The sequence below is a fragment of the Phascolarctos cinereus genome, unplaced genomic scaffold (genome assembly GCF_003287225.1).
Source record: "Phascolarctos cinereus isolate Bilbo 61053 unplaced genomic scaffold, phaCin_HiC Scaffold_1;HRSCAF=81, whole genome shotgun sequence".
In the NCBI taxonomy this organism is placed as follows: domain Eukaryota; kingdom Metazoa; phylum Chordata; class Mammalia; order Diprotodontia; family Phascolarctidae; genus Phascolarctos; species Phascolarctos cinereus.
Window position 1 is genome coordinate 264,027,928 of NW_027555514.1, and position 20,803 is coordinate 264,048,730.

Below are 20,803 nucleotides of genomic sequence, written 5' to 3' on the forward strand. Positions count from 1 at the left end.
TCACCAAGCTCCAGTGGTTCCTTTTACTTATAGGTAACTTGGTATCTGTTTTCTATGTGTGTGTATTATCTCCTCCAACAGAATGTGAATTCCTTGAGGGCAGAACAGTCAGTCAACAAGCATTTATGAAACACCTATTAGGTGCCGGGTACTGAAAACAGCAGGTGTTTAATAAGTGCTGAATGAAAGAATACGGTGACCTCATTTTACTTACAAACCCAAACACTTCCATATAATTTTCTAGGAACCTAACTGCCACAAATACAGATGGATTTACTGTACAATGGTACCTCATATGCATGTATGATGGTATATATTTATGTATATTTTTCATGTATCTTTTCACTAAAAATAAGAGCATTTCTCCCAAGCAGGAGTGTTACTGAACAGCGATGTAGATTCGCCAAAACTCACATGCTCACACGCACATACAATTACAAACACCAGAGATACCCATCAATCTATCTGGAGTCACTACAGTACAATATTGGGGTAACTACTGCAGTTTTTCTTCTGAAAGATGCTGACTGTTTCTGTTCGGGATTTTTACTTATTCATTTTTATGACTGATGCCTGCTGTTATTTCCCAGTGGGCTTTTGTTTTATGAAATTTTAAAATGTATTGCTTTTGTTTTATTACAGGACAGATGCTGTGCCTTTAGTAACGTTATTAAACCTGTTCATTACCAGATGAGCTCAGCCCCGCACCCAGGGCAGCAAGGCAGAGTGATTCACACGGGGCTCTCACCTCTGAGTGGGGCTGCTACAGCATTCCAAGCTGTCCTTGTGCCATCAGGGCCGAGGCCCCGAGGGGGCTATCACAAAGTGGGGAGCCGTCAGGCAGGCTTGGAAAGCTTGCCTAGGAGCCATGCTTTGAAACCCCATGCCACGCGAGATGAAACTTTGAAAAAGCCAAAATGAAGACACAATACAACTTTATTAAAGGATTTAACCATCAAATGTACAATTTACACAGACGCCCCACATCTGACAACAAAGCTGGAGTTTTTCCTCTCTGCTGGGTCTATCTGTGAGGTGTCGAAGGTGGGACCCACTGCTGAATCTTCTTCCGAGTCGTAGAAAACGGAACATACTGTTCGGGGGTGCCACTAAGGTTGAATTTGTGGTTCTTCCAGATGAACTTACGAGCAGTGGGTGGGACAGTTGTGGGAGGGTCGTCAGTCATGCAGTGGAGCCAGCGGTGCCTAAGATGAAGAGCGAACAATGGTCAGTAAACAAATGTGACTTAGCAGGGGCCTCCAGCTGCCCAGGCCCAGGAGCTTAATCTGCGTTTGGAGGATGATCCGACACTCAACATTAAAAACTTCTTAAGCATGTACTGTGTTAGCTAAGCACTAGAGATGCAAATTTTTAAAAAATGACATCATTTTTGCCCTGAAAAGCCCTACAATCTACAGGGAAGATATGACATGGACACAGATAAATAAAATAAAGGAAGGTAAGGGCAAAGAGGAAAGGCTTGAGTGCTGTAGGAAATTTTGAAAAGGGAGAGGTTTTTCAGATGGGATTGGGTGGAAGAGGAGCACATGGTATCCGTGGGGAGAAAAAAGGGTTTACTTGAAAGTCTGTGTGAGCCAACACCACTGCATGGGTAAAGCAGCTATTAAGTACTTGAAGATATTTTCACATATGTCAGTTCATTTCTCTCCAAGAGGCTTGGTAGGGTTGAAGACAGTTTTGTCTTTCTTGCCTTTCTGGTTCTGGGTCTGCTGCAAGTAGATGTGCTGAAGTGAAGACCAATCTGTAAGAGTCAAGTCGTCAGCAGATCCCAGACAAGCTCTAAGTCTCTAAGATTTAGTGAGTGTGGCCTTCTCAGGACTGGTGCTCAGAACCTGCTGGGGAACAACGCAGCCCAAGTGAAGCTCTGCACCTGTCAATGGGAAGCTTCAGACCCACTGAGAGCTTGAGGGAGGAGCCTTGAAAGAAAGGGATGATTATGAGAGACTTGAAAAAGGGGGTTCCCTGCACGAGAGAAGAGCCCGGGGGGGCATCAATGCAGAAAAAGAGCGAAGGTCATCATGCACAGAGCACATAAAAAGGAATAATGTGAAATACGGCCGAAGAGCTCGGATGGAGCCTGACTGGAGCCCGACTGGGGCCATCACATTCTAGGCCAAGGAGTGTGGGCCTCCTGAAGGTCTCCAAGCAGGGAAGTGCCTGTGGTCAGACCTGTCTGGGCTTTGGGAAGGTCTTCTTGGCAGCTAAGGAGGTGCAGAAGAGAAGGGAGAGACTGGAAGCAGTAGAGGAGCATCCGAGCAGAGACAAGAAGGGCCTGAGCGGGGGGTGGGATGGTGAGGAGAGAGAAGTGGGGGGGTCAGAAGTGTTAGGGAGATAGAAAGGCCCTGGGGATGATGACGACGATGAAGAGCCCATCGGTGACACACCGCTCGGCTGACACGCAGAACACTACGTCAACACTGAGCCCAGAGGGCCTCTCAGGAAAAGAGCCTCCCTGTCCAGCACCGGGCCCAGGGGCGCAACAATATCCACCTACTTCTAATGGCCTGGGAAGCTTAGAGCAAAACAAGATTGTTTTCCTTCGGCTTGGTAGCTTCACTTTTGAAAAAAACTTACAATTTCCTTCAAAATTTTCCAGTCATAAAAGATCCAGAGGCTAAAAGCTTAAGAATCTCAACGTGAAGCCAAAGAGGCAGCCAAACTGAAAATCACATGGAACTCAGTGTTCTGGGCGATCACCTTTTGATAATATGCCACACAAGATGCAACTTGTGTTCTCCGGCCGAGAAGCTGCGCCTTGCCCGCGACCCTGGGACTGGCCAAAAGCATGCCGATCTGCATAAGGGCTCGGTCAAGGAAACCACAGGTTTCTTCAAGATTTTTATTGTTTAAACAAACAAAAGAGATGCAAGACACACTCCTTAAAACTTCTCACCCTACAGTCCCCTCCCAGGCTAAAATCTCTGCATTAATACATTTCACATTCCTCAGAAAAAGATGAACAGAAGCGTTTTTCCATAAAGAACTAAATCATGCGTGCAAATAAAGGGCTGAAGTGTCTACACCCTCCGACCCAGAGATTCCAGAGCTAGACAGAGATCCTGCTAGGCAAGAGATGGCTGACAAAAAGAAAGCCTCCACGTACATCAAAATATTTATAGCAGCACTTTTTCTAGTAGCAAAAGAATTGAAAACAAAGCCCACTGCCTGGGAATGGCTTAACAAACTGTGGTACAGGAACACAAGGGAATATCACTGTTCTGTAAGGAATGGTGACTATGACGAGAGAAGTATGAAAAGACTTATATGAACTGACACAAACTGAAGTAATCCAAGACAAAAAATGTATACGATGAATACAGACACGTAAATAAAAAGTACAACCACAACAAATTAATCAAGAATGAATGTTGCAAAGTTACAAAAAATTAGCTTGGCCTCAAAAATGAGGTATCAGAAGACATCTCCCCCAACTCCTCTGCAGAGGTGGAGGGTACACAGGTGTGGCACACTGCATATAACACAATTTTTTGATGAAGTGATCAGTTTTGAGTTTTTTTCCCCCCTCTTCTTCACATTTAAAAAAAAATGCTTTATCATAAGGGATGGCTCTCTGGAGGGAGGAAAGGTAAGGATACAGAGGGAACTCTAAATGATGTAAAACAAAAAGATAGTAATAAAAATCACTTTTAAAAAGAAATTACGGCACTATCTAAATGGGATTTGAATGTTGGAAATTTCCTTTGTAGTTTGGAGTTATAAGCTAGAAAATTCAAAAACATCCCTTAGCCCACTTCTTATAATAACCCAATTGAGAATGAGGCTGCTAGCTAACTCACAAAAACTGTGCAAGTCATCTATAATCTCCCATCCTGGGAAAGATTAGTATATTTGAAAACTATAAAGTAATCATCATGATGCGGTGAAATAATCCATCTTTATTAGAATATTATATACAACACTGAAAACCAAGAATTCAGGCCAACTTCCAAAACAAACAAGTAATAAGAATATCTAAATGCAAGTGCTAGAATATCAATGCATCAAAATTAGACTTACTGAAGTCTTACTTAATTAAATCAAGTCATAATTTCAATTATACAAGATGGGGGGAAGGAAGGAGTGGGAGGAGGAAAGCTGCTTCAACCAGGCCAACAGCAGCTGCTGACTCATGAGAACACCTATTCATATACACAGCCAGAAAAAAAACAGGAGGAACCTCAACAGAGGTGGAAAGCCTCTAAAAAAGTTCAAAATGATGCAATCAACCCCCAACAGCTCTAGAAATGAGACAGGAGGGAAAGAGGGACCCACATCTAGAGACGGATCAAGACAAATCTTGATTTTGTTACCTTAATGTTCACTTAAAAGAGTCAATGTGAGATAATGTCAATTCTTTCCCGGAAGACGAATCTTTTTTTTTTTTGTCCCTTCCAATCCTGTTACCTAAAAGCCTCTTAGCTTCTTGGAATTTCTGCTGAGAATCTCAGATGGGACAGTGGTTGTTAAATAACTTTGTTTTTACTAAGGAGGGTGTAACATTTATCAAGATAGCCTTCTAGAACAGATAGGAGGCATGGATAACATAAGACAAAAGACTTTTGAATACCACCTTCTCTACTAATAATGACACATCTGTGAACCTGATGACCAGGATGGTGTATCAAGGAAGAAAAGAGAGGCCCAAAAGAAACCACCACAAGGGAAGTATTCTCCACCTGTCAGTTAATGCCATAGGCCATATGGGGGCCAAATAAAAGTGCTAAAGAAGTGACAGAGTGGCCCTGGAGTCAGAAGGACCTGCGTTCAAATGCGGCCTTAGACACTTGGCACTAACTAGCCGTGTGACCCTAGGCCAGTCACTTAATCCCTATGAGGAGGAGGAGACAGGGGCTGCAGATTCAGAGGCAACACTCTCCCCCAAAAGATGTCTCTATTTATTTTCTCTCCAAAAATCCACCTTTTCAGTGATGAGCAAGAAAAATGTATTCTTGCAGCCCTTGCGCTACCTCTGTGTCAACGCACAGTCCTAACTGGAAGTAAGGGGGGGGCTCTCTATCACATATATATCCAGGCTTAGATCAAATGCAAGTAACTCTCTTCAGAACCTTGATAAATAAATGGGTTCAAAGTACAATTTCCACCAAAAGCCCCATATTTCCCAACAATAACGATAACGACACTAGCTAAAATTTAAGTAATGCCTACTGTGCGCCATGCACTACAGTAAACATTTACAAATGTTTGATCCTCACTACGACCATGGGAGGCAGGGACAATTATTACCCCATTTTACAGTTGAGGAAACTGAGGCAGAGATTAAACGACTTGCCCAAGGTTAACACAGCTATTAGGTGTCTGAGGCCACATTTGAATTCTGGTCTTCCTGACTCTGGGCCCAGCACTTTACTATGTAACCTGATTTTTTTTTTTACAAGTTGCTTTGTTCTCTAATTGTATTTACTTATAGGTGTTAACAAGGGGACTAGCTCCTAATCCAGGACCTCCCTTCCTACTTTTCCAATGGCAGTAATTACTCAAGAAATGAAAGATACTTTCCCAGATAAGGAGAGGAACTAAAACAGAGAGATAAACCCACTTCTGCCCGTAAAATGAGAGTCAGAGGCTAGAAGAGAGGAAAGTATGCATCAAGTGAACATAAAGAGATATGAAATACAGTGCCTGTTTGCCCACAAATATTATTTCTTTTAGTGTTGGGCTATCACCCCATTCTAACTTTACAATCTAGTACATAACACTCCTAGAAAAGAGTGAAGGCCCATTAAAAATTAATTTTAAGGAAATAAAGACATATAGTCATAAAAATCGCAGCATCTCAGTGTTGACAGGGAGTTCAGAGGTCCTCCTTATACACGGATTATTCTCCATCTTCACCTTTGCTCTTGGAATCCTAGCTGCATTCATGATGCAGATCAAGGAGGAACTCAATCCTGCCAATTATTAGAGCTGCCCCGCCCTTCACAAAAAGTTACCTTGTATTTACTGTCCATATGTTTTGTGTCCACTTCTCTGCACACATCCGTGTTTCCCTCAGTAGAACATAAGCTCCCTGAGGGCCCGGGCTGTTTTTTATTTTGTCTTTAGCATGTATGCCCAAACTGAGCCCAATGCCGGCCAAACAGTGAACACTTAATCGACACCCGTAGTGGCCACAGCATGCCTCTGCTAGATCTCTGCTACCTCCAGAGGCAACCTAATCCCAATTTGGGGCAGCTCTAACAGCTAGGGACACTGGACTACACTGGAATTTCACTGTAATGAAGAAACTCAAAGTTACGTTCAGAATGTCTAATTATAGTTCAAAGAAACTTTTTTTTTCAGATTAACTATGATCAATTACATCTTCCAAGGGATCAGCAGGCAATTATTTTCATGAATGGGATTAACACAGAAAACAATACCAGATTTTGCCACATTTTCTTTTTCTCCTGACACAATCAACTGCTACTACAGTTGATTTTTCCTCTTGAAAAGAAAATTGCTTAAATTTCCGGTCTCCTTATGAGCCATAGCTGCAGGATGAGCTTCTTCATTACGATCCAGTCTACTTACGCATATGCGATTGTATACAATAATGACCATGACACAGACAAACAGTGCAAAAAATATCATGGGACTGGATTACTGATAGAAGCAAACTGTGCTATAAAAATAAAATATAATTGTTGTTACTCACTGCCCAAGATTCTGGAGATTTCAATGAAATGTGACTTCCACTTAAACCTGGTAACAATAACACATGACCTGTCAGCCCTACAGAGAGCGCTTAACTATTTCATGGACCTTCTTCCCATCATTAAACTGTACATTTAATTCGTCCCAAAGCCTGTGGAAGGAGAAGAGATTGTTGCAAAAAAAAAAAAATAAACAAATCAAGCTCAAAACAATGTGTCTTATGTTGTACCTAGGAGATCTAACCCTCAATTGTAAATGCTATTATTTGGTAACTCACAAAATCTGCAGCAAACAGAGTAAGCTGGGTTTCTACTAACAATGCCTGTACAAGCCTGCACGGTTTACAAAGTTTTCAAAGCACTGTCTCATTTGATCTTCATAAATCAGAGGGCAGCTCAAGTATTCTCTCCTTCAGAAAGTGGCTGTGGAACAGCAGAACGGAAGCAAGATCTGAGTCAGAAGACCTTCAAGTCAGGTAACCTCTCTGGGCCCGTTTCCTCATTTGTAAAATAAAGTTAATAATATTTACAAAGATTTACCAGGATACAATACTGACAAGGCTATCATAAGGTCCAAATGAGATAATCTGCTTTGTAAAAGAAAATTCTGTCACTCTGTCAACGACTTTAAGGTAAATTTACTATCAGCATATCAAAGGTATTGATTTATTATTTATTATTATTAAATTATTATTATTAAACAATAAATAAGGCCGGGGAAGAGTCCACAATAAATACAAATATTAGTTTTGATCAGATTATACATACATCACACCATGACAAAATTTTCTTTTCTTTCTTTCTTTTTTTTTTTTTTTGGGTGAGGCAATCGGGGTTAAGTGACTTGCCCAGCATCACACAGCTAGTAAGTGTCACATGTCTGAGGCCAGATTTGAACTCAGGTCCTCCAGACTCCAAGGCCGGAGCTCTATCCACTGCACCACCTACCTGCCCCATGACAAAAATTTCAATGGAAAATAAACTACGTACAAATAACTTATTGACAGAAAGTTCATTATTTAAAAATATGAATCCTAAATGTAACTAACTTAATAAGACATGAAAAAGACATAATCCCTAAACATTAATATAACACAGGATTTACTTATTCGTTATTTCCCTGCTAAAACCCTAGCCATTAAAAGTATGTAGCAACAACTTGGTATACACAAAATGTTGCTTAGCATCTGAAATGATGAGAAAACGAGCCATTTCCAAACACAGAAAACCTAAAGTATATTTAACCTCAAAACATTTCCTTGGGGGGAAAGAGGATAAGGATGGCTTAATGATGTAGACAGCATTTTCCTCTATGAGACTGGCTAACTTCTTTCAGAAACAAAAACAGACACCTACGGTTTGGTTCAGTGGTCATAGTGCCACATTAAAGACTCTAAAACTGATGTATTACAGATCAGAATTACTCAGGCAATACTTCATAGGAATCTCACCACAGAATTCCTCTGAAAAGCCAACTGTCATCATTCTACAGGCCTACAGGCCGGGTTTACTGGGCTTCCCAGCAAGCCTAAAAGTCCTGCCATTGCGTGAGCTGCACATGACCTCGTGCTCCATTACTACTGAAATAGACAGTGTGGCACAAGTGAAAGAGAATGGGATGGAGGGGTCAGACAGCATGGATTCAAATTCTACCAGTGCCATTGCCTGACCTTGGACAAGTCAGCGAACTTCTCTGTGCCTTTTGACCCCTCATCTATAGAATGAGGGAGTTGGAAGAGATGATGGCCCCTTCCTGTATCTATCGTTCTACCCTAGTAGGTTAGGTGGGTCAAAGTGGGAAGAGTTGGACAAACGCAGCTCTTCTATCTCCCTCAGGGTGTCCAGCTGTTCCAGCTGGGCTGGCTTGCATGCACCACGAGGCAGCTGGTAGAGATAGCTGCTTCCTTCTCCTTAGAGAACGTCCCCAGATGACAGCTGTGAAAGCCAGGTTGGAAGCAGAAATGGTGGTCGGGGCAGGGTAGGGCAGGAACTGCTGTTCACTCCTAGGGCTCCTGCGCTATCTGTCTGTGGGTCTAACCACGGCAGTGAACTGTGTAGCATCTCCTTCATTCTGGACACAATGCAACTGTGGGCAGATTCTTTTGAATCCAACAATAGGACTTTACATGTATTCCTATTAAATTAAATCCATTACACTATCCTGTCAAGATCAATAAATCTTCTTTTCAGAGTCTGACTACCCTCTGAAATGTTAGCTATCTCTCCCAACTTTTCGTCTCTGCAAATTTAATGATCATAACATGTTTATCTTTGGAAAAAATCCTGAAAAAAACAGAGTCAAGGGCAAATCACTGGGGCATTCCACTAGAGATCTCTGGCGACCTTCTCTTCCCCAATCAATCAATAATCTTTGAGTCTGGTCAGTCAACAGGTTCTGAAGTGATTTAACCATTCTATCATCTAGCCTATATATTTCCATCTTTCGCAAACAGATAACATAAAACACTTTTAAAAATGCTTTGTGAAGGGCAGCTAGGCGGTGCAGCAAATAGAACTCTGGCCTTGGAGTCAGGAGGACCTGAGTTCAAATCCAGCCTCAGACATTTGACACCAGCTGTGTGACCTTGGGCAAGTCACTTAACCCCAACTGCTTCACCAAAAGGCAAAAAAAAAAATACAAAATGTATACTTCCCTAATCTATCTAGTAAACCAGGTTTTCCCCCATATCACCAACCTCCCCCCCCCAAAAAAAAAGAAAAACTGATTCCTCAGAAAACCATGAAATTCAGAAAGGTGAACTTCTTAGCAATTATGACTTCATATGTATAATCATATTGCAGTGGGTGGAGGATGGAGCTGGAGAGAAACAAATAATTTGGAACTCCAACTAAAAAAAATGAATGTTTAAAAGAATAAACGAGTAAATATAAACAAAAAGCAATTATAGCTATCCCAAACTTGACTGGGCTGTCTAAGGTAGCAGTGCACCACTACATATTCACATATATGTGCATGTGAGTCAATGTGGCAGAGTGGAAAGAGAGCTGGTCTCAAGGCCAGAAAAGGTTTGGAATGAAGTCCTATTTCTGACATTTATCAGCTGGGTGACCCTGAGAAATTAACTCACCTGACTTTTCGGTGCTTTAGGCAAGTTTCTAAGAAAGTAAGCTGCAGAGAAGGGGCCAACCAGCGCTGGTGGAGGGAATGTCCTCATTGAGAGTTCTCTAGACCAGTGAAATCACAGGGTTAGTCCCCATCCCCATATCCTGGATACATCCAGTAGCTCAAGAAGCTTTTTACAAGGTAAAAAGAATCCTCATCTCTTGCCCCTGTGGTGGGCCCTCCAACTTTTCTCACAGACTTAGGAAAGAGGACAACACACTTTTAAAATTTTCTTGCACAACGATGCCATAGTTGGGCACAAGAAAGAAAACCGATACAAAGCTCAAATCCCAGATACTGACAGAAAACAGCTTCATTTTTGTGGTACCTGGGCATGGCAAAACCTCTTCATCATCTTTTGTCCCGAAAAAATGAAAGGATGACATAGAACATCTACTTTCTAAATTTGGAGAAACACACTCCATGAATTCTTTCCATGACCAGTTAAAGTTTAATCTTATCCAAAAAAGGACACAAGACATGAGCATTTAAACAAAGGACAAATAGCTTAATTTGAAGTAGGTCTGTTGAAACAAAAGTATAAACAAATCTCACGAACCCATTTAAGAATTCACACTTAGAATACCACCTGCTTAGGAAATACTGAACTTGACAACCTCCTTCCCTTTCTGAACATTATTAACCATAAGTAGCCAAATTATTTTAATTGCTCTCAATCAGCATCCCTCCACACATGTAGTTTACACTGCAAGATTAGAATTTAACCCTCAGTGGTGTGATCAAAAGACAGAAACTAAAGAGAAATCAACAGCCAAAAGAAGGAATTCTTGCTGAAGGACCAGAAAGGAAAATATTATGGCATTCTAAAAATATTCTATTAAAATGTTTCTTATAGTGCAAAACAACTTTAAAGGGTGTTTCCAAGTAATCTGTCATTTATTTTAAGGGCACAAATAGGTTCTCTTTATTTCTAACTCAATTTCACTCCACTCAAATCATTACCAAAAGGGCAAACTCCGACCTCCCATCATTGCTTCTAAAGAACTCATACACTTTAGTGACAGCCAGGCAGAGAAAGAAAAAGGCTGTCTATATGGAAAATTTTTCAACATCCATTCCACTGCACAGTATGATTCACTAAGGTTTTGTCAAAAAGGGTTCAAAATGTGTTTTTATCTAGAAGCCTTAAAATTTTTCCATGAGTAACTGTGCCCAGCATGTACCATAACTGATAATCTCTGAAAATGGAAAAAAGATTTCTCCTGAGTGGCGGAGTCAAAAATATTTCCTCATTCAACTCCAGTTATCAAACAGACTTAGCTTCAAAGTCCAGGTTTGGAATTTTCCATAATTCAGGCCCGTAAAATGGAAGTACCAGCCTAAACGGATGTTCTTTTTAAAAAAAAAATACAACCACCTGAAGTCTAGGAAACAAACACTACATAAGAACGAGCAGAATAATTTACTAGGGAAAAATCTGACATCCCTGTCAGCTGGCTGCAAATTATTTTTATATGAAAGATGGATTATAAATTAGCAAGAGTTACACTTCATAATACAAGACAATCTACTTCAAAATGTGCCTTGTAGACATCCAAACAAAACCTTAATATTCACACACTTTGGAAGAGAAATTCAAGAGAGTTCTATCTGACACCAACTTGGCAACACACTGTTTCAAACAATTTCTGAATGAGCAGTGCCTGCTTCTTGGAAATCTGCAACTGGAGCCATGTTGAGGGACAGGTTATCGTCAGAAGGAGAAGTCATGGTAAATTCAGTCCAGAATTTATGCCAGATTGGGGAGAAACTGATAGATGAATGTCAAAAGCAAACAAATAATAGTTTTAAATGAAATTAGCTGCAGGTGATGCCCCCCAAAAAAACACATACACAAGGCTTTAAAATTCTACTTAAACCACATCTTTTCCAGAAGTCTTATCCAACAAAGTGAAAAATATTTTTGTATCTCTGCTTAATACCCGCTAAATCTGGAGTGGGAAGCCTTGTGTTCAAATCCCTACCTTACCTGTCACTACCTGACCTATTTCCTCAGTTGTAAATGACCAGGGTCCCTTTCAGCTCTAAATCTGTGATCCAATGGTATAATTCCTGCAAATATCACAGACATATGCTGGCAGTCTGTATACTGTATATAGGTATTATACCACTTAAAATGACCTTCCCTTTCTCTCTTCTCTCTCCTTCCTGAGATCCCATCCATCTATCCATCCATCCAGACCCAGTAAAATTCAAACTTCCTCCAGGAAGCCTCTCAACTACCTGAGTCACCCTGATCTCTCCCCCATCCTTTGAAAGAATATAATCTATTGTCTGGGTTAATCACTAAGCACTTAATTATATACCACCTTATAAACATGTACATCTTCCATTTGCATACACCTTTTATATTATTATGTAATTTTTCGTAAGTATTTAGCTTTACATCTCTCCCCATCAACACTGTAAATGCCTTAAAGACAAGGGTCTGTAGCTTTCAGATTTTGTATTCCCAGAGTTCTTAGTGAGAAGCAGCTAGGCCTAGTGGTGAGTATGCTGGGCCTGGGACAAGGCAGACTAGACTGGGCTCCAGTCCAGCCTCAGGTGCTTGCTGAGAATTAAATTCCGTGCCCTCTGTTTCCTTGTCTGTAAAATGGGGCTAAGGGCACCTACTTAACAGGGTTAAGTGCCAAGTACTAAACACAGAACAAGAGAAAAACTTCACAAATAAGCTCCATGAAACAGTCTTCTTAGAATATTTGTTAGAGCAAAGGTTCTTAACCTGGGTTGCCCAGATCCTTTGTTTAGGAGATCTATAAATCTGAATGGAGAAACATCTTTATTTTCACCACCCTCTAACTGAAACTTGCCATTCCCTTCCATCGTAAATGTGGGAAACACCTATAATTGTGACGAGGGCTGCACGGACTTCACCAGACCACCAAAGCAGTCCCTCACACAGCAAAGAGTAAGAACTCCTGTGCAGAGTGTATCCAGAAGGCAATTTTAGAAAAAGCACATTCTGAGATTCCTAACTGCCATTTTACATAAAAAAGTCAATCACCTCTAAGTACTCTCAGAGTTAGGTTACAATCCCTTATACCATATCACTCTCGTAGGAAGAGCTGCCTGGCCAGATGAAGCCAGTCACAAAAGCAGGCAAGGAAGATGCTACACATTCTACATAGGTTTGATGTTAAAATAAAAGTTTTCCTTAGCCTAGAATGTCAATTACTATAATTCTGCCAATGGCACAAAGATAAAAAAACAAAGCATCTCTGCTACAGGTTTATGGAAAGAGGCCAATGATTTGAAAGTGAACAAGAGATGCCACCACATGGAGACAAGCTCCACACTGGGAAAAACCCAGAGACCGTGTGATCTCTGCTCTGTCCAAGCACTTCTGGGATTCTCCTTCCTCCAACTAAAAGCGGTGCTTTAGTTTGCTCAGTTATAAAGTGACTGTTTTAGTAACTCCACTAACATCTAACGTCTCATGACAGCCCAGAAGGGATCACGGCTTCTTCAAGGCCACACCACTCAAGCCTCACTTGTGGACCTGATGACCTGCCATATCCAGGTCCTGGGGTGAACTCTGTGTCTGCCCTAGCCAGGGTCAAAGACTCATGCCTGTGATGTGATGAAATGTTCAGGACACACAAACTCCTAAACCATCTGTGAAGGAACAGAGTGTTTGTACAGGTAGAAGTACCCACATGAATAAATAACATGTATGAAGTGGTAATGCACTTTTAATTTATGCTGTTTATTCAACAGACTTCCTGCTGATTCTTTTCACTGCTTTTTATCTTGTCAAGTTCCATGTAGACCATGGGTTAGGAATTCTTTTTTGTGACATGAATCCTGCTGGCAGTCTGGGGGACAACCCCTTTTCAGAATCATGTTTTAAATAACTGAAAGAAGTGTTAAATTTCAGTTAGAGATTAGTGAAAATAAAGATGTCATTTTCTTCCCATCCAAATTCATAGACCCCAGGTTAAGAACTCCAGATCTAGAACATAAACTGGTAATGAAACACTGTGAAGTTTCACATATAACTGAATCAGACCCTTCACAAAGGATGCATACTAAAGGTGTTCTGTCCTGTAGCTCGAAAGACAATTTAAATCAATGGCTTTAAGAAACTGATCAATCGACAACCATTTGTTAAGCATACACTAATTGTCAAGCAGTGTGCTAGGCACAGGAGATACAGAAGTGAAAGTGAAGAGTCCCTGTCCCAAAGGAGCCTACTTCTATCTAGACTTGTAGGTAAACACAAGATGCAAAGATAAAGGAGGGGAGGAGGCCTCAGGCAGGAGGTGATGCTTAAGCAGCAGGGGTGAAGAGAGAGACAGGCTCTTTCCAGAGACTTTCCAGAGCAAAGCTCAGACAAGGAGACCAGAGAGAGAAAGTTATATACGAGGACTTGTGTGTCTTGCGGGGACTGAAAGGTATCTCTAAAGTATTAAGCCTGACTGATGCCATCAAATGAAACGGCAAAGTCCAGAAGAGGGCAGGGTTCTCCAGGGCTCAGAGAAGGGCTGTAGATAACTGGTTCAGTTTTGGACATGCTGAGCTGGAAGCCTAGCCGAGATGGGGAGAAGTGAAGGTGTCTGTAAGCAGTAAAGAAGGAATCAATAGAAGAGAGAGACAGACAAGAGAACAGGAACCCCTCTGGAGCCCCTCCATCAATGGCCTCTTTGGGGTATAAGCATCAATGGATCTAGGGGCACGAGGGGAGACAGCATGCACGTGGCAGACTACCCAGGGTCTCGAACTAACAACCAACATTGGGAAGCTTATTCAATGGGATGATGAGTCTTCAAATGGTATAAGCTTCAAGGAGAAAAATAAGATAGCTTTATTCAGTGCAAGACTGAAGAAAAAAATACCATAAATGTAAAGGATAAGATAAGAAAATGAAGTTGTTAAATACAAAAAGCAAACAAGGAAAACACTAAATCCAAGATTAAAAAATGTTTTAGCTCTGTAAATGTCTACATCATAGGAGAAAAAAGTCAGCCACTAGCCAGGCAAATAAGAGATTAAATTTAAGAATATTCACGCATATGGCAAAAAGTGGAAAAACATTCCTAGGTAACCAAGCTCCCTTTCTTATCAGCACAAAATTGATTTTATAAGTGCAGTAGCTCTCAGTCACTGCTGCCCAAGACCCAGGCCACTCTCCTAGCTTCCCCTCCCTACTCAACAACACCCTGCCCATTGTCATGGGCATGGCATCATGCCTGTGGCGCATAAGTATTTATTAAGCACTTGTGTGCAGAGAATTGGGCTCGGTGGTTCTCCAGAAGCAGGGAGAGAACCATCTCCCACTTCCCCACAACATCTCCATGTCCTGTGCACACATCACGCCAGCATTCTGGAAGGCCACCCATGGGCTCCCAGAGTTTCAATGGTTCTTTACATTTCACCATATTGCTTCTTTGAGTCAGTACAGTTACAATTTCAGCAGAATAAATAAGCATCCATAAATAATGCATAACAAAATATTCCCTTGCTTTACCATTCTGGGGGCACCATGCTTCCATCCACATTCCACATGGTATTTCTGCCATTCATTTCAGTAGTATAGATAACCCATCGATGTCGACCTGAGTGGAAAGAAACAATAATATTGTACAGATCTGAGTAGCAGAGAATAATAAAAAGTATAATTCTATGATGCCAAAGAAGATAAACAACTCTTTTAATGAGAAATATAATTATTATAATCTTAGAAGAGATCTGTTCTTAAGGAATAAATTACCAATTATATCATAAATCTACTTCCCAAACTCTATGCACTCAAAACATGCCCGTGTGTACCCAAAACAGCTCTGTCTGGAAGAAGCCCCACTTGGATGCTGCCAGAGCCCTCACTTACCCCAGCCTGCCCCAAAGCCCTACCCCCTTTTCTCCCCTTGTAAGAATCCTTGGCCTCTGAAGGTCAGGGGCAGAGGACAAGACCTGTTCCCTTGGTCAGGATCACAGTAAGAGCAGAGAGGACCCTCCCCTTGCTGGGAATCTTGAGTGGAAGGTAGCCCCATGACCAATGTGGAATTGAGATTGCACCTTTGTACAGAACTGACATTAAAAATGGCAATCAGCCTCCCAGCGTGGCACACAAAAGTCTTTTAGCATAAACAGTAAGACTACATTATAGGCAAGTCATTTAGACTCCCTGGGGGTCAGTTTTCTCATCTGTAAAATAAAGATAATAACACCTTTAATTTACTGGGTTATTGTGAGGACCAAATGGGATGTAAAGGTACTCTATAAGCTGGAAATTGTCACACAAATAAAACATATGATGAGTAAGAGGACAGTGATGAGTGAGGATATTTTCATCATGTACTATTGGTTTATATGAAATATACATACTAGACATAAATTTTAAAGCTCTAGGCCCACACTAAATTCTAACTTCTTATATCGCGCTAATTTTTAAGTCTCCTTACCAGATATTTCACTTACCAAAAAACTGTTTGTTGTCTTCATAATATTTGTTTCCATATTTGTCTTCTCCCACTAATGTGCCAACTTTCACGTCATTTACCCTGCAAATTCCCCAAAAGAAGGAAATATTTTAAGGTTTGTGTGAAGTCAAACTTAATCCACTGTTTTCTTTTTTTTTTTAAATACATTTTCTTTTTTTCCCCAATCACATATTAAAACAATTTGTAAGCATTTTTTCTAAAGTTTTGAGTTCCAAATTCTATCCTTTCCTCCTTCCTTCCCCTCCCCTTTCCATGATCAGATACAGATTATACATATGCAATCACATAAAACATTTCCCTATTAGCCATTCTGTACAAGAAGACTTGAATAAAAGAAAAAGAATGAAAGAAAAAGTGGAAAATAGCACACTTTAGTCTATATTCAGTCAATATCAGTTCTTTCTTTGGAGGCAGATAGCATGTTTCATCATCGGTCCTTTGGGATCGTCCTAGACCATTGTATTGCTGAGAATAGCTAAGTCATTCATAGTTCTTCATCCTACAATACTGCTGTTACTGTGTGCAATGCTCTCCTGGTTCTGCTCTCTTCACTTTGCATCAGTTCATGTAAGGCTTCCCAGATTCACAAATAAAGTGACACCCTTTGAACCAGAGATTCCATTACTGGGCTTATACTCCAACGAGGCAAACAATATGGTGTCCCACAGCCACCAAAATATTTTTAGCAGCATCTGCCGCAATGGCACAGAACTAGAAGCAACGTAGACCTCCATCAATTAGGGAACAGCTAAATAAAGGGTGGCAAATAAATGTAATAATTACTGGCCTATGAGAAATGATGAATGTGATGACCACACAGAAGTATGAAACACTCTACATGAACTGATGCAGAGTGAAGTAAGCAGAGCCAAGAAAACAAGACATACAATGTTTGCAACAATGTAAATGAAAAGAATACTGAAATGTAAATGTAAAGACACATCAAAAAATCAAGTGAAGACAGAAAAACCATAAAGATGAAGCAGGACTCAAAAGGAGATCTGAAAGGATACCCTCCCCAATCCACCCCTTCAAAGTGACAGATGCAGAAATGTTACACATTCCACATGCTTTCAGACTTTTTTTTATTGTATTAATTTATTTTGATTTATCAACAATCACTTCCATAGGCTTTTGAGTTGAAAATTTTTCTCCCCCTTCCTCCCCCCCCACCCTCTCCAAGACGGCGCACAATCTGACATGGGCTTTACATTTACATACCCATTAAACATATTTTCACATTAGTGAAGTTGTAAGTAAAAATTAAAACCAATACGAGGAACCATCAGAAAGATGAAACAAAACTCAACAGAAGGTAAAAATAAGTGAGAGCGATTCGACTTCCATAGTTCTTTCTTTGGATGTGGACAGCATTTTCCATCCCGAGGCCTCTGGAGATGTCTGAGATCCTTGTAATGCTTCATGAGAAGGGTTCAGCTTAACATTCTTAGTCATCGCATAACGTGGCTGTTACTGTGTACAAAGTTCTCTTGGTTCTGCTCACTTCACTCAGCATCAGATCATACAAGTCTTTCCAGGTTTTTCTGAAGTCAGACTGTTCATCATTTCTTATAACAAAATAGTATTCCTTTCCATTCATATACCACAACTTGCTCAGACATTCCCCAATGGATGGGCACCCTCTCAATTTCCAATTCTTTGCCACCACAAAAAGAGTAGCTATGAGTATTTTTGCATATCTGGGTCCTTTTCCTATTTGTTTGACCTCTTTGGGATATAGCCCTAGAAGTGCTATTGCTGGATCAAAGGGTATGCACATTTTTGTAGCCCTTTGGGCATAGTGCCAAATTGTTCTCCAAAATGGCTGGATCAGCTTTCAGACTTTTTTTAATGTATTGATCAGTTCCACTGATTTTTTCCTCTTTTTTTTTATGAGGGGGAGGGTCTTTAGAAAAATATTTGTTACATGTGATACCTCTCTTGGAGGGAGAGGGGGAGGGGATAAAGTATGAAGATATAAAAAACAAGACATCAATACAATTTTTTAAAAAAAATCAAAGGAGGCATTGGAATTCAAGAATTTTCTTTTTCTTTTTTTTTCATAATTGTACTTTATTTTAACATTCGGTTTTGTTTTTTTTAATTGTGAGTTCCAAATTATCTTCCTTACTCCAGCCCCTTCCCTAGCCATTGGGAAGGCAAGCAATATTTCACTTATAAATGTGAAGTCATGAAAAATACATTTCCATATTAGCCACGTAGCAAAAGGAAAAATAAAGACAACTAAAGTATGTTTACAAAAAAGTATACTTCATTCTGCACTCTGTTCATCAGCTCTCTCTCTGGAGGTGGAAAGCATTTTTCATCACGCATCCTTTAGAATTGTCTGGGATCTCTGTCTTGATCACAGCAACTAAATCTTTCTCAGTTGATCACTGTGACAACACTGCTGTTACTGTGTATAATGATCTCCTGATTCTGCACACTTCACTTTGTTCATAAATCTTCCTGGGTTTTTCTGAAACCATTCCCCTCGTCATTTCTTACAGCACAATAGTTGGAATCCAAGAATTTCAGACACCAAGTCCAGCATTTTATCTAACTCCTACCTCACATGCTATGATGATGTGCAAACAAAAGAGCGTAATGTTAATAAAGATGGTAATAGCCAGCATTTCTCTAGGGTTTTAAGGTCTGCGAAGCACTAGACATATTATCTCATTTGATTCCCCCAACAACACTGTGAGATAGGTGCTGTTATCATCTTCATTTTACAGATTTGTTTACAATAAAAATTGTATTAATGTCTTTTGTTTTTTACATCCTCAAAGTTTTCCCCAGTATCTCTCCCTTTCTCCCTCCCAGGGAGTTATCCTATAAAACAAATGCTATTTTTTTTAAAGACCAAAAGGCTAAGAGAGATTCAATGACTTGCCTAAGGTCAAACAACTAATAAAAGTCTAAAGCTGGACCGGAATCTGGGTCTTCTTGACTCCCAGTCCTAATCTAATATTCAGGGCAACATACGGAAAGTGTTTCGTAAAACTGAAAGCACTGGAAAAATGTCAGCCACATTACTATATTGTGTATGATACAATAAAAACTCAGAACTCTTTAAAACTATGATGAGCACTGTGTTTGGACATCAGAGGATCAGCATTCAAATACTGAGTCTGACGCTTTCTGAGGAAGGTGTGTGATCCTGAGAAAGTCTTTTCTCTGGGACTCAGTTTCCTCACCCATGTAAATGAAGGAGCTACATTAAGACGGCTTCTGAGGTCCCTTTAAGATACATTTCTAGGATTCTGTACTCTACTTGTGTGTTGTTCAGTTGTTTTTGGTTGTGTTGGGCTATTCATGACCCTATTTGAGGTTTCCTTGGCAACTGGAGTGGTCTGCCATTTCCTTCTCCAGCTAATTTTACAGATGGGGAAACTGAGGCAAACAGGGTGAAGTGATTTGCCCAGGGTCACCCAGCCAGTAAGTGTCTGAGGCCACAGTGGAACTAAGGTCTTCCTGACTCCAGGTCCAGCACTCTGCTCACTGAGCCACCTAGCTGCCTTTAATACTTGTATAACCTTGGGCAAGTCGTTCACTCTCTCCCAGCCTCAGTTTCTTCATCTATAAAAGGATGGGATGGAACCAACTGATGCAGGGGAGTCGTTGATGAGTCTGGACTTTAGAAAACCTGGGATCAGATCTTGGCTTGGATACTGGCCACCAGTATGACCTTGAGCAGGTCTCACTATCTCTGGAGGGTCAACCAAAACAACAGAGTGGCCTGGAAGGGCTCTGAGCTCCCTCCAGCTCTTATGCTATGACCCTATGACTTTTCCAAAAAAATGGTGTCTTTGTATTCCGAATACTTGGAGTCCAGGAAGACCTTGGTCAAGTCTCACCTTTGACACCTCCTGGGGAGTATGACCTTGGGGCAAGTCACTTAATCTCTAGGGCTTTAGAGTTAGGTGACACAGTGGTCAATGCTGGCCCTCGAGTCAGGAAGCTCTGAGTTCAAATCCAGCCTCCAGCTGTGTGACCTTGGGCAAGTCACTTCATCTCCGCCTGCCTCAGTTTCCCCATCTGTAAAATGGGAATAACAGCACCCACCCAGATAATACTTGTAAAGCTCCTCCGAGGTCCCCTCCAGCTCCAGGTCTAGAGTTTGTGATTCTTCCCCCCGCCCCCAACTTTACAAGAGTCACATCCTCTCTTGTGCCTCAGTTTCCCCAAATGTAAAATGAGCGAGAACTAGAGAGTCCTACTCCGAGGTGTCTCCCAGCTCTAGTTCTGACAGCCTGTGACAGCCCTGGGCCTCAGTTTCCCCCTCTGTACAATGGAAGGGGGCGGCCCTCCGCCTCCAGCCGCGCCCTTGACCAAGGTGACCCCGTCCCCCTCCGGCCCCGGGGCCCGGCGCAGCCCGATGCTCACCTGAGGAGCTGGCGCAGGTAGCCGAAGATGCCTCCGTGGCCCCTCACCTGGGCGAACCCCCGGCCCAGCACCCGCAGGTACTCCATGTAGCCCCCACCGTCGCCTCCTCCCCCTCACCGGAAGCCCCGATGCACTCGGCAAACAAGCCCGGCCGG

The 20,803-nt window shown here is 41.3% G+C and overlaps 1 protein-coding gene across 1 annotated transcript; it reads right to left on the bottom strand.

Moving 5' to 3' along the window:
* Positions 1-918: 918 nt before the first annotated feature.
* NDUFA12 (NADH:ubiquinone oxidoreductase subunit A12) lies at positions 919-20,803 on the bottom strand. Its single transcript, XM_021006464.2, has 4 exons — positions 20,649-20,803; positions 16,237-16,319; positions 15,287-15,374; positions 919-1,205 (listed from the first exon to the last, which is right to left on the bottom strand). Exons 1-4 carry the CDS (start codon positions 20,732-20,734, stop codon positions 1,025-1,027), a joined length of 438 nt encoding a protein of 145 aa, XP_020862123.1. The 5' UTR covers positions 20,735-20,803; the 3' UTR covers positions 919-1,024.